Raw genomic sequence first — 13929 nt, forward strand, 5'->3', positions numbered from 1 at the left:
CAATCGTCAGTTTTAGGCCTCGGATGCCTATCCTTGTCTTTGCGCTTTTTGTGTATTCCGGTCGTCGGGAGTTCCGATGGCATGGTATAATTGAATTTTCTACCAAAATAATGTTGGGCAAAATCAAACCGACATTTAATAGTGCGCTTGTTAAACCTAGCACAAAACCGACAACCAGTGATGTCGTGGTCTGGGCCTAGGCATGGGATACAATAGGAATGGAAATCCTTATGAGGTATTTGCTTCCCACAAGAAATACAGTTATTAACTTTTACTGACATCGGTCTGAGGCAAGAAAAAGTTTCCCCAATGGGGTACTTAGCTTTGTAGAAGACTTTGGTTCTGGATTCGAAATGAAAATCTCAGGAGACGGCCGACCGGCACTTGCAAACTGCTTTTGCTTTGGGCACAAAAGACTGAAGAAAATGGCGTTGGCTGCATCTTATATACCCCTGTCCCACTGACGTCAGGGAGGAGGCGACAGCAACTGACGCTGGACCAAGACTTTGAAACTCAGGCCGACTGGGGAACTGCCTGACTGCAGGATAACCCAAGTGTAATGACTGCAGCAGTGTAACACGAACATCAACCAAATAAGCGTGGACATCCTCAATGTTTAATTCTTGAAACAGCAACTGTTACATGGTATTACAAACTGCAAAATCCAGACTACTTCATTAGATTATAAATACAATCCTATTCCTCTGATATCAAGACTGTCTTTCCTTTTCCCAGACCTTTTCTCCTTTTCAATCATGCCTCCATTCAGGTTTTGTCTCAGTCTACTTTAACTATTACACATTTTCAGATTGTAAGCACATGGTATCTAATCAAAGCACAAGACTTGATAATATGAAATTTATCTGAGGCATAAGGACAACCAAATGATGACAAACCACAAAAAATCAAATGTCATTGCTAAGACAGACATGAATTGTTTTTGTACACAAAACATCTTACCATCCACTCAGATATGATGACATCAACCTTTTCAACAGGTAAATCCAAGTCTTCAATCCGCCCTTTGATTAGGGTGATAACACCTTCTAAGTTGTTGGACCTGATATTTCAAATTAATAAATACAACCATTTAAAAACTAACAATATTGTATGGCAAAACGCTCAAATACAGCAATCATCTTTAACTTTAAATTCTATTCACATGAAAGCATGCCAAGTAACCTGTACTAACGTCTTGTCAACAGGCTCACCTACAGAGGAGTACAAATAACATGATACGTGTGTCCGAGGCTGGCAGAACTTTAGAAGACAGGAGTGTTAAGACAGGAGTGTTGACAGATGCACAAAACAGACCACCTTAGAGTTAAGAGTGCGAGTCAGTAAGGTGTCAAAGGTGAAGGGCACCAAGTGACTCTCTCATATGACCTTTCTGTCCTAAAGTCCTTGAACACGCATTCTTGGTGTCTATATTTTGCCTTTGTTTACTGGGAAAGTTTGGTTGGGTTTTGCAAAACCCATTTTCAGTGGAGGCCCAGGGAGAAAATGTCCTCAAACGTTTTACAAAAATGATCAAAACTGCACAAAGAATGACTGTGTAAAAACAATATACAGGTATCTGCAGAGTACACGGCATTTTAAACAGTGTGCATACATTTGCAGAGTACATGGATATTTAGGTAGCGTCTACATATTTACAAAGCATGTCACAAAGTACAGTTCTTTATACTTACCATAAATGTATATGTTAGAGTGTATTCACTGTTGCAGTCATCACACTTGGGTTATCTGCCTGCAGGTAGCTCCCAGTCAGCCTGAATACCAGAGACTTAGTACATCTGCGTCGGTCGCTGTCGCTCCAGGACTGACGTCAGGTCATCAGGGGTATAAAAATAGGCAGCTGATGCCATTACATCAGTTTTTCTTGACCCAAATGTCAGGAGCCCCCCATTAGGGAGTTAAGGTATGGTGGGAAAATCACCACCAGTAAAAAGTAAATACCAGTGCCGATACCAATAGCCCTGTAAGGGGTGAGTAATAGACACAGAGAGGAGAGAGAGGGAGACAAGGGGGCTGGAGGGAAACCAGGACTGCAACAGTGAATACACTTGAACATCTACATTTATGGTATGTGTACACAACTGTACTATGTTCTTCGTGTTTCACTGTTGCAGTCATCACACTTGGGTTGATTCCCAAAGCTGAAGAAAGGGTGGAGGCAGTCAAGAAGAGTTGGGGCTGGCTAGTATGCCTTGCAGGACTGCTGTTGCAAAACCCACCCTGGATTTGGAAAAGATAGGCAAGTGGTAAAGCTTGGAGAAGGTATGAACAGGTAGCAGCTTCTGGAATATTCCTGGTAGGGACTCCCCTGAGGAATGCTATAGAGGTGGAAGTTGCCCTAGTGGAATGTGTTCTGACCCCCTGAGGGGTTGGTTCCCCATGGTGTTTGTAGCAGAAATGGATACAGTGTGCTATCCACTTGGAAATTGTTTTGAAATGGCCTTACCCTCTGCCCCTGGTGCAAAACTGAGTAGTAACTGGTCAGATTTCCTGAAGGGTTTAGTCCTATCCAGGTAGAATCTGAGCTGTCTGTGCATGTCCAAAGAGTGCAGGATCCTTTCCCCTTTATTTTGAGAATTAAGGAAGAAAGTTGGCAAATGGATAGTTTGGTTGAGAGCCACAATGGACACCACTTTAGGCATAAAGGTAAGATTAGTCTTGAGGGAGACCCTGTCAGCATGAAAAACAATGAAGGGTTTCACAGCCATAAGTGCTTGTGGCTCAGACACTCTTCTACCTGAAGTGATGGCCAGAAGCAAGGCTGTTTTCCAAGACAGGAATTTTATCTCTGCTGATGCTGCAGGCTCAAAGGGAGAGAGAGCATGAGCTTTTCCAGTACAAAGTTAAGGTCCCAAGCAGGGGTGGGTGCTCTCCTTGGTGGCCTTAAGCTGTTTGCCCCTCTCAGGAACTGTTTGAGAGGGTGGGAAAAGAGAGGTGGCTCAGAGATGTAATCAGCCGAGATGCCAGAGGCATGGATTTTAATGGAGGAGAAGGACAAGGCCTCTGTGGAGTAGATCTGCTACGTAATCCACTATTAGAGGTAAGGAGGGCAGTGCTGTGTCCTCTCCTTTAGACTTGAATCCAGGAACAATACCTTTTCAGCTTATCAGCATAGGATTTCCTTGTACTGGGTCTTCTGGCTTCAAGAATGACGTCCAGTACCTGCTTGCTTAGACTGGTCACTGGGGGTGAATTCAAGAAATAAGCCAGGCTGCAAGATCTGTCCCTCCTGCTGAGTGAGGAGGATTGGGATTTGGGGTAGGTGCCAGGGTGGCACCAGTGACAGGCTGCGCAGTAGTGGGTACCACTGCTGGCATGGCCAGTCCAAGGCAATCAGGATTGTCCTTGGTCTGTCCTGTCTTACCTTGAGTAATATTCTTGAGAGAAGGGGCAGAGGGGGGAATACATAGATTGAGAGGTTTTCCCACTGGAAGGATAGGACATCCACTTTCCAGGCCCTGCTGTGAGGTGTCCTGGTGCAGAATTTGCTGAGCTGGTGATTGCAGGGGGAGGCAAAGAGGTCCACCTCTGTGGTCCCCTATTTCTGGATTAGAAGGCTGAAGGTGCTGGGTTTTAATTGCCACTCATGTGGGTCTAGGAGATTTCTGCTTAAGTCATCTGTCAGTGAATTTTGTTTGCCTGGCAGGAATTGAGCTTGCAGATGAACATGCATGTCCAAGGCCATGTTCCACAGGGTCATGGTTAGCCTGCAGAGTGCGTTCTGCACTGCTTGCTGATGTACCACATAACTGTGGTGTTGTCCATTTTTATTAGCAGGGGTCCTGGTGAGAGTAGGTATCAAAGCTGATGGAGCATGCTGAACAGCTAGCATCTCATTTTGTTTGATGTGCAGATGCATTTGACTTGGGCTCCAGTGGTCCTGAATGCACTTGTTATGCACTTGGATCCCCCAGGCATAGCCTGATGCATCTGTGATTAGGGTCTGGGTGGCATGGGGTTGAGTAAAGGGCAGTCCCTTGTTGTGGTTGCATGCTGCTGCCCAACAAAGAAACTCTGTCCTTAGACAAGTTATGATGGGTATGACAGTTTCAAGGTCCCGAGAATGTTGGCACCAAAGACTTTTTAAGTACCACTGAAGTTTCCTCATATGCAGTCTGTAATATGGAATTAGTAGGACTGAAGAGGCCATGAACCCTAGGGCCTGCAGGATTTTCCTTGCAGATAGCTGGGTTCTGGTGGCCATTTGAGTGAAGTAGCCTGTCAGATAAGCTTGTTTTTCTGGAGTAAGGAATGCCATCTGGGATGCTGTGTCCAAGCTTGCTCCCAGGAATATAATCTTTTGACTTGGGACTAGTTTTGATTTCTTTTCGTTGATGGTGTACCCCAGAGAGGTTAGAAGGTTCTTTACAAATGTCAGGTGCTACAACAGCTTTTCCTGACTGTCTGCCTGAATCAGGCAGTCATCTAAGTACGGGTAAATTTGAATTTTTCTCTGTTTGCCATAGGCAATGGCTGGAGCCAGGCATTTTGTGAATACTCTGGGAGTAGTGGATAAGCCAAAAGGAAGTGCAGAGAACTGATATTGCATAGATCCTGCCCTGAAATGTAGGTATTTCCTGCATGAGTCCCTGATAGGGATGTGCAGACAGGCTTCTTTAAGGTCTAGGGTGGCTAACCAGGCATCTTTCGACAGCATAGGAAAAAGCTGCTGAAGGGTGAGCATTTTGAATTTTGGTACCACCAGGAAAGTGTTTAGAATGGAAAGAGCTAGGATTGGGCGCCAAGTGCCCTCTTTTCTGGGTACCAGGAAAAGTCTGAAATTGAACCCTTGACCTATCTGTTCTGCAGGAACAGGTTGAATTGCCCTTATGGAGAGCAGGGATTGAACTTGGATTTGTGCCTCTGCCCATTTGTTTGGAGGAAGGTCTGGGAACCTTTTTGGGGTTGGCAGTGAGTGGAAGTAAAATCTGTACCCCTGGGATACAATGTTGAGGACCCGTCGGTCTTTGGTGATGGAGGTCCAATTTTTTGCATGATGGGCAAGTTTTTCTTCTAGGGGCACAAGCAGTTGGAGCAGAGGTGAGGAGAGGAGTTGAGAAGTCACTGTGAATTCTTTCCATAAGGGGGTGGCTTAGCACTTCCTGTTTTTGAAGTGGAGGCACTCCATTGCTTAGATCTCTGCATACCCTGAGACTGTAGTCTGGGGGGTCCGTTTCCTTTGGGTCCAGTTTGAGATGATCTTGAAGGAGCTGGAAAGGATCAATGCTTCAAGGGGCAATGCCTACTGAATCTAAGAGGCTGCACGTGCAAAAAATCTTTGACTGTCTGCACAGATTTAGCTTTTTCTTCCATCTTTTTTAGAACCTCTTCTGCTTTGGTGCCAAACAGATTGCCCTTGTTCAAAGGCGCATCTAGTAATTTGATTTGACATGGCCTGCTCCTTAAGCCAAGCATCCCTTCTCAGTACAGAAAGTACAGTTTTGTACCTACCATAAATGTAGATGTTCGAAGATCCACATTGCTGCAGTCATAACTTATGGGTAGTCCGCTGTCCTCGGTCGGCCCGAATACCAAAGTATTAGGCTGGCCGGTCATGGGCGCTCAGATCTGACCAGAAGCGCCAAGGTATTAAAGCGCATGACCGGCGTCATTTCCTCTGTCTTTTCTTGCCCCAGATGTCAGAAGGCCCTAAAATAAAGGCCACAGCCAAAATAGAATAACTCCAAAACCATGTACAAAAACAGCTACAACCCAAATAATACCACCACTCCAAACTACAGAGGGAAGGAGGCAAATTGGACTGCAGCAATGTGGATCTTGAACATCTACATTTATGGTAGGTACAAAACTGTACTATGTTCTTCATCTCACATTGCTGCAGTCATAACTTATGGGTAGAATCCCAAAGCAGAGGTAAAGGGAGGCTGGCAAAATCATAAAGCATTGGGGCTGCCAAAATGCCCTGCAAGATTGCAGTGGCAAATCCAGCCCTAGATTTGGAATAAAGAGGAAGATGGTAATGTTTAGAAAAGTGTGCACTGAACTCCAAGTAGCTGCTTCCAAAATATCTTTAGTAGCTACCCCTTAAAAGCAGTAGAAGTGGCAGTAGCCCTAGTGGAGTGAGGCCTGATTCCAGCTGGAATCTCCTTACCATGGTGAGAATAACAAAAGCAATACAAAAGCCAATCCACTTAGAAATAGTTTGTTTTGAAACAGGTTTCCTGAGAACCCAAAGCAAAAGAAACAAACAACTGCTGAGACTGTCTGAACCCTTTAGTCTTGCTCAAATAATAGCAACTGCCTGTGAATATCCAAAGTGTGCTAAATTTTCCCCTTTATTTTGGGGATCTGCATAAAAAGTAGGCAAATGAATAGATTGGTTCAAGGCCACATTTGAAACCACTTTAGGCATGAAAGTAGGGTTACGCAGAGATACCCTGTCCTTATGAAAAATTAGAATGGTTCAACTGCCATTAGAGCCTGTAATTCAGAAACGCTTCTAGCAGGCGTAATGGCCAACGAAAAAGCAGTCTTCCAAGACAAAAACTTTAACTCAGCTGTAGCTGCAGGTTCAAAAGGAGGTAAAGTAAGTTTTTCCAACACAAAATTGAGATCCCAAGCAGGAGTAGGAGCTCCGGGGTCTTATGTTCTTTGCCCCCCTAAGGAATTGCTTAAACAAAGGATGAGAGAATAATGGTGGATCACAGTCATAGTGAGCAGAAATGGCTGCAGCATGAACTTTTATAGAGGAGAAAGACAAACCCTTGTCCAATAATTCTGTAAGATATTGAAGAGAAACACTCAAATCAGGCCTGGAAACAAAGCTCTTTGCTTTGCTCCAAATAAAAAATCTCCTCCATTTATCAGCATAAACTTTCCTTGTACTAGGCCTCCTGGCCTCCAAAATAACATTCAAAACTCATTGAGGAAGCTGCGTCCCTCCAGGTTCTAGAACAGAATATGCCAGGCTGTTAGATGCAGGGACTGAATCCTGACATTGAGGAAATGATTGCCCTCCTGAGTCAAAAGGTGTGGAATCAAAGGGAAAGGGTAAGGAGGTTCCCGTACTAAACTCCTCAGCAGAGGGTACCAGTGCTGTCGAGGCCAGTCTGGAGCTATTAGAATCATGGAGGGCTTGTCTTGTCTGACCTTCAAGAGAACCTTTGGAAGAAGAGGCAGAGGGAAAGGCATAGACGTGAAGATTGCTCCAACTGAATGATAGAGCATCCACTTTCCAAGCTGTGGGATGAAACATCTTTGTGCAAAACTTTGGCACCTGGAAATTTAGTGGAGAAGCGAACAGATCTATGTCTGGAGTCCCCCATATCATTGTCAACTGTCGAAATACATGAGGATCCAATTTCCACTGGGGATCCACTATCCGTCTGCTCAAAACATCTGCTAAGGAGTTCTGTGCTCCTGGCAGAAACCTGCTTGAAGAGTGAGTTGCAAACTGAGAGCAGTCTCCCACAAAATCATAGCTTGCCTGCAAAGAGGGTACGAATGGGTTCCCCCTTGCTTGTTGATGTACCACATGACAGTTGTGTTGTCTGTTTGAATCAACACCTGCCCTGGGAGAAGTAAATCTTTGAAAGCCATCAATGCAAACTGGACTGCTAACATTTCCTTCAAGTTGATATGTAAATGTTGAAGCCTGGCAGGCCACGTGTCTTGAACCCATTTTCCATTGAGGTGTGCTCCCCAGGCCTTGTCCGAGGCATCCGTCGTTAAAATCTGACTTGTCTCTGGTCGGGTCACAGAGAGTGCCTTGTTTAGGTGACATTCCTGAGCCCACCACAAAAATTCCTTTTGAATGCAAGGTATTATCTGAATGACAGTGTCCAGATCTTGGCAGTGTTGTGTCCATACATTTTTGAGATACCATTCTAGCTTCCTCATATGCAGTTTGGCATTGGGAAGCACCAGAATACAAGATGCCATGAAACCCAAGGCTTGAAGGACTGTCCTTGCAGTCAGCCTGGACCGTAGAGACAATTGATGGAAGTAAAGTGTAAAATTCTTTTGCTTGTCCGGGGTCAAAAAGGCCATCTGGGAAGCTGTATTCAGTCTCACACCCAGAAAGCACATTTCCTGAGAGGGTACTAGACTGGACTTTGTTTCGTTCACAGAATACCCTAGGCACCTTAACACTGTCATAACATACTGCAGATGGTGAAGAAGCTCGTGCTTGTCTTGAGCAAGAATCAGGCAATCGTCCAAGTAAGGATAAATTTGTATTCCTCTTAACCTGAAGAAGGCTATCACTGGAGCCAGAACTTTGTGAATACTAGATAAGCCAAAGGGCAATGCAGAGAACTGATAATGTAAAGTCCCAGCCCGAAAACGCAGGAATCTCCTGCAACTGAGCCTGATAGGAACATGAAGATAAGCCTCTTTGAGATCCAGAGTTACCATCCAGTGATCTTTGCCCAACAGAGGCAGAAGTTGTTGCAACGTCAACATTTTGAATTTTGGAATGTCCAGATATGTGTTGAGGATAGATAAATCCAAGATTGGCCTCCAAGTGTTTCCTTTCTTTGGTACAAGAAATAGGCGAGAGTAAAATCCGAGACCCACTTCTGACAGAGGGACCTGCTGTATAGCCCCCATTTTAAGAAGTAAAGAAATCTGTTTGTGAGCATCTAACCTTTGCTGAGGAGGAACGTCTGGCATGCCTTTGAAAGGAGGCAATGTGTGGAAATAAAACTTGTAGCCTCGGTCTATAATGTCCAACACCCATTTGTCCTGGGTGACTAGAAACCAATTTTGCTTGAAGAGTGCCAACTTTCCTCCCAAAGGAGCTGCCAGACAGGAAGGATCTGGCAGCTGAAGATGCAGGTCATTGGGCCTGTTTACGAAAGGACTGGCCCCTGCCCTCACCTGTAGATTGTGCTGGTGAACTCCATGGCCTAGGCCTGAAAGAACTCTGAGCTCTGCCCCTGCCACGTCTAGATCTACCCCTAGACTGTGAATCAGAAGAAGGGCAAGTCCAACCCTTAGCAGGCCAGTTCCTGCTAAACTTAGGGACTGCACCTGCAAAAATCTTTAACAGTCTGCATAGACTTAGCCTTGTCTTCCATTTTTCAAGACAGACTCCACAGGAGAACCAAACAAAACTTCAGACTGCAAAGGAGCATCTAAAATCCTAGCTTTAACATGCTCTGACAAATTCTGATCCTTAAGCCAGGCGTGCCTGAATAACTGAACCAGTGGTAGCCACCCTGGAGGAAGCCTGCAAAGCATCAAAACCACACTGCAAAGCATGCTTACCCACCTGATCAGAGGCATGTACCAAATCCTGTAATTCCTTACACTCTATGCCCTCTGCCAAAGCATCCATTTTAGATTTTAACTGAGTAAGGAAAAATTCTGGTACTTCAACATATGAAACTGGCAATTCAAAGCCCTCATTGCTAAAGTGGAAGAGGTATACACTTTCTTACCCCACCTTTCCAAAGCTCTAGCCTCCTTATCCAAAGGAACTGGATTCTTTACAACAGAAGCCCTGACACCCTTAGGTCCCTGGCTAATAGTTTCTGGATCGCCCTAGGGCTTTTATACAGATATTTATGAGCCTCAGGCACTCTATAATACCTATCTGGCTTAACTGGCAGGAGGCAAAGAGTCTGGATTAAGGGAAGCCTCAGAGAAAATGTCTTGAACAACATCCAAAACAGGAGGTATAGCCAAGGGCCTATGCTGTGGTAAAAACAAAATTCCTAAGCCTCTTCCTGGAATCTGAGAAATCCTGACCTTCCCATTTAAAATGCTCCCTCATGGAATGCAGGGTTTCTGAAAAGAAAAATCCTCTGGAGGAGAAGCAGAAGGAGTGGAATCCTCTGCGTCTGAATCAGAATAAGGAGGAAAATCCTGAATGTCTTCAGCCAAGACTCTGAGTAATCTGAAGCCTGCTCCAAACTTTCCATTTCTGGCTCCACCCTAGGCCTCTTATCAGGAGGGGCATAGAACCCTGATTAAAGTAATTAAATCTTCTGCCATTTTAAGCATATGTTTTTAGGCACAGAACCTGCAGAGCTAGGACTGACACCTGTGGAAGGCAAACCAGGCCTGCCTTTGGAGGCACCTTAGAGACAGAAGGAGAAGGCCTAACCACCCTAGGTAAAGAAGGAGAACAGTAACCTGAGAGGCCCCTCAGCTTAACCTGACTCCTGAGAGGCCACATCTTGCAAAACCAACGTCTCCCGAGACTCAGTTGAAACCGGCGGATCAACCAAATCCACCGTAGTGTCTAAAGAACCGGCGTCCGGAGTCATCCTTTCTGGACTTTAAAGATTTATCTTTGCGCTTCTTCGTAGCGGGCGCCGGAGGATCCGACGGCATATTGTAATTACACCGCTCAAGACAAGCCTAGCACAATCTAGCCTCGTTTAATGGTGTGCTTATTAAACCTAGCACAAAGCGACACCCTACTATGTCGTGCTCGGTCCCAAACAAGGAATACAAAGGTGGTAATCCCTATGCGGTATCTGTTTCCCACAAGAAATACAATTATTCACTTTTTCTGACATCCGGAAGTAACTGAGGCAAGAAAAAAAATATTCCCCAATACTTAGCCCAACTTGGTTTCGGTCTGAAACTCAGAATAAAATTTCAGAACGCAACGGCACTTGCAAACGCTGCTTCTGCTTGGACCATGCGGCAAAAGACTGAAATGACGTCGGTCATGCGCTTTAATACCTTGACGCTCTGGCGTCAGATCTGGCCATGACCGACGTCAGCCTAATACTTTGGTATTCGGGCTGACCGAGGACAGCGGACTACCCATAAGTTATGACTGCAGCAATGTGAGATGAAGAACATCCAGTGACTGTTGCCCTGCAAGATGCTTCTAGGGTGTCAAAGCCACATTGCAAAGTATGCTTGCTAACTTGGCTTGCAGAATGCATAAGCTCTTGTAATTCTTTATTTTCTGCACAGTCTGTAAGGGTAGCTAATTTTTGCTTAATAAGTTCCATAATATGTTGCTGGTACTTCAGCATGTGAAACTGGCAATTCAATGCCCTAATGGTGAGAGCTGCAGAGGTGTATACTTTTTTACCCCATCTGTCTAAAGCTCTGTGATCCCTGTCCAAAGGGATGGGATTCTTAGCTGTAGTTGCCTTTATACCTTTAGGACCCTGGGAGATGACCTCTGGGTCGGCAGTAGGATTTCTGAAACTAAATTTGAGAGAGTCAGGAACTCTGCAGTACCTGTCTGGTTTCCTAGGAGCAGGGGATAAAGTATCAGGAGTTAGACTGGATTCCATAAAGACATCATCCACAACATCTAGAACTGGAGGTATTGCTAAAGGTCTAATTTGTGGCAAATCTAAAAATTCTCTGAGTCTCTTTTTGGACTGTGGATAGTCTTGGCATTCCCAGTGGAAAGGCTCTCAAAGTATGTAGGGTTTCACCAAAAGAAAAATCCTCTGGAGGTGAGGCAGAGGGAATGGATTCCTCTGCATCTGAATCCTCATAAGCAGATAAAGGCATGTCTTCATATTCAGAAACCTCAGAGTCGTCGGACTCTTGGTCTGTTAAAGCTGCTGGGGACAGGTCTCTTTCTCTTAGCAGAGGAATGCTGTCTTCCCCTAATCAGCATAATCAGGTCTTCTGCCATTTTAAGCATTTGATGTTGTAGCAAGGAAGCAGGTGCTTCAGTTTGTGTATTTTTTTAGGAGTATCTTGTATTCTTGGCCTTAGAAACTTGGTAGATTTAGACAGAACTGAAGACGTGAAAGAAGTAGTCGGTTAATGTTGAATATCGGTAGTACGAAGAACTTCCTCGGAAGCTGGTGCCTGCACAGTGGCTCCAGACCCATCCAAGGTAGAGACATACGCAGGTTCAGTAGTCAAAGAAGAGTCTCGCGGCATACTGGACTCCAGACTCCAAATGGGTCTCGGTAGCGGCCTGCCAATCCACTGAAGCGGGCATCAGGGGCTGCAAAAGTGCCTCACTGAGTACCGGTGAACTGTCGACTAGTTTAACGGAAGCATCGTCGGCAGTTTTGGACCTGTGCCGTCTGTCTCTGTCTTTATCCTTATGTTTTTTTCAGAAGATCGGTAGTCTGGTGGCTTACCAAAGCCATTTCGTAATACGGAAATTGAGAGCAAAAGTATTTAGAGACAATAAGTGCCCCAACGATGAATAGTTTGGGCGTTGAACAAAGCACAAAACCAACAGCGAAGTACATCGTGGTCTGGGCCTAAACAGGTGACACAGTAAGAATGGAAATCTTGGTGTGGTATTTGCTTTCCACAGGTGAGACAATTGTTAACTTTTTCTGACATTGGTTAGAGCAAGAAAAAAGGATTCCCAATGGGGTACTTAGCTTTAGAAGACTTCAGGATGATTCAATTCGGAAATGAAAACTCAGGCAGCGGCCGACCGGCACTCGTGCGAACTGCTTGTGCTTCGGGCTCCTCGGCAAGAAAGACTGATGTAATGGCGTCGGCTGCCTGTTTTTATACCCCTGATGACCTGACGTCAGTCCTGGAGCGACAGCAACCGACACAGAAATAGCAAGTCTCTGGTACTCGGGCCGATTGAGGGCTACCTGCAGGCAAATAACCCAAGTGTGATGACTGCAACAGTGAAACACAAAGAACATCATATATTCCATCACATATCTTATTTACAAAGTGACCTTACTAATCTAACTCAGTTATAGTGCATGTTCTTTTTCATTTCATGGTCTAGAAGGGAGAGAGAAAACTGCATACAGAGTATAAACTATGCATTTTTGTTAACAGAGAAAAAGACATGATTGTTTTCTTACAGGCATTATTTTGGAGGCTATTATTTAGAGCCCCAGTCTTTAGAGAAAGAGAAACAAGTTAGGAGATGTCATGTTTTTTGTTTGTTGTGTCCAAGACAGAGCCAGTGAGAGAGAGAGAGGTAGCAGGGTAATGGAACTCTACATATTACAGGTAGAGAGTGCTTTGTTGTTGATGAGATTATGACTGTAGATCCTGCCAAGCATTTTGCAGGGAGGGTAGCAGTAGCATTTAGGATAAGTTATTAGTCTAGAACTTAACTTTGTACAGATATTTTTAGTTTCTTAATCAGGTAAACTCAAGTAGGTGTGACTACCTCTATTCAGGAGTGACTTGGAAATTTTGTTTGATTCATTTAAGGACCTGGACATAATAGATCCATCTTTGTTTTTCTGATCATATCAACCGACTGAATGACAGTTATAAAATTATACTCTGTATAAAAAGATTTATAAAGTCTCAGAAATCAGAAATGATTAACTGTCAGAGACACATACAAATGCATCACTATACAAAGCCTTACAATAAGGATGTACAATGTTTAGAATTTTCTGCTTTGAATATAGACTTATGAGACACACTATAAATGGTTCTTGCCTTCAGTTTTGTTGTTTTTTGTATTGTGTACTCCATTATTGTATAATATTTTATTTTTTTTATACCATTTATTTCGAACAGTTACCTTTTAATGACTTGTATCACAGTTGTGGATAAAAAGGTCTAGCTAGCCATTAGTAAATGACAGTGCTTGAGGATTGATCTTCAGAACTATGTGCAGAACTCTACATTTAATAGAAGCATTACCTTATGCAGGGAATATTGTATTACTTTTATTTACTTTTACATTTGTTAACCAAGTAGGTGCGCTGGTCTAAAGACCCTTTTCAGGCATGAACCGGGGCCAGTCAGTAGTTGAAAGACAGTATTAGACAATGAAATAAAAATTCAAGCAGAGATAACGTGGAAATTCGGTTAATAGTCATTTTGGAAAAATACAGAGATCTATATCTGATAAGGCAATACACATTTATTTGCAACAGTTAAGTATGGAGAAGTCCGTTTACAAAGGAGGCAAAGTTAGGATGAGGAGAGGAAGTTGAGTGCAGTGGGAGTAAAACAGAAAATGTGAGGTAGTACGAATGAGAATGAAGCTGAAGGGATGTTTAGTCTGAA

At 44.1% G+C, this 13929-nt stretch overlaps 1 protein-coding gene across 2 annotated transcripts in view; it reads right to left on the minus strand.

The window, feature by feature from the left end:
• PRMT3 (protein arginine methyltransferase 3) overlaps positions 1-13929 on the minus strand; it is a 2672092-nt gene that overhangs the window by 1937752 nt on the left and 720411 nt on the right. For both annotated transcript variants that reach the window (XM_044082552.1, XM_044082550.1), the window contains exon 10: positions 961-1060. In XM_044082552.1, coding sequence (XP_043938487.1) covers positions 961-1060 — 100 coding nt within the window. The remainder of the gene's footprint in view (positions 1-960; positions 1061-13929) is intronic.

The sequence above is a fragment of the Protopterus annectens genome, chromosome 9.part0 (assembly GCF_019279795.1).
Source record: "Protopterus annectens isolate FY-2018-M chromosome 9.part0, PAN1.0, whole genome shotgun sequence".
NCBI classification, from domain to species: Eukaryota; Metazoa; Chordata; order Ceratodontiformes; family Protopteridae; genus Protopterus; species Protopterus annectens.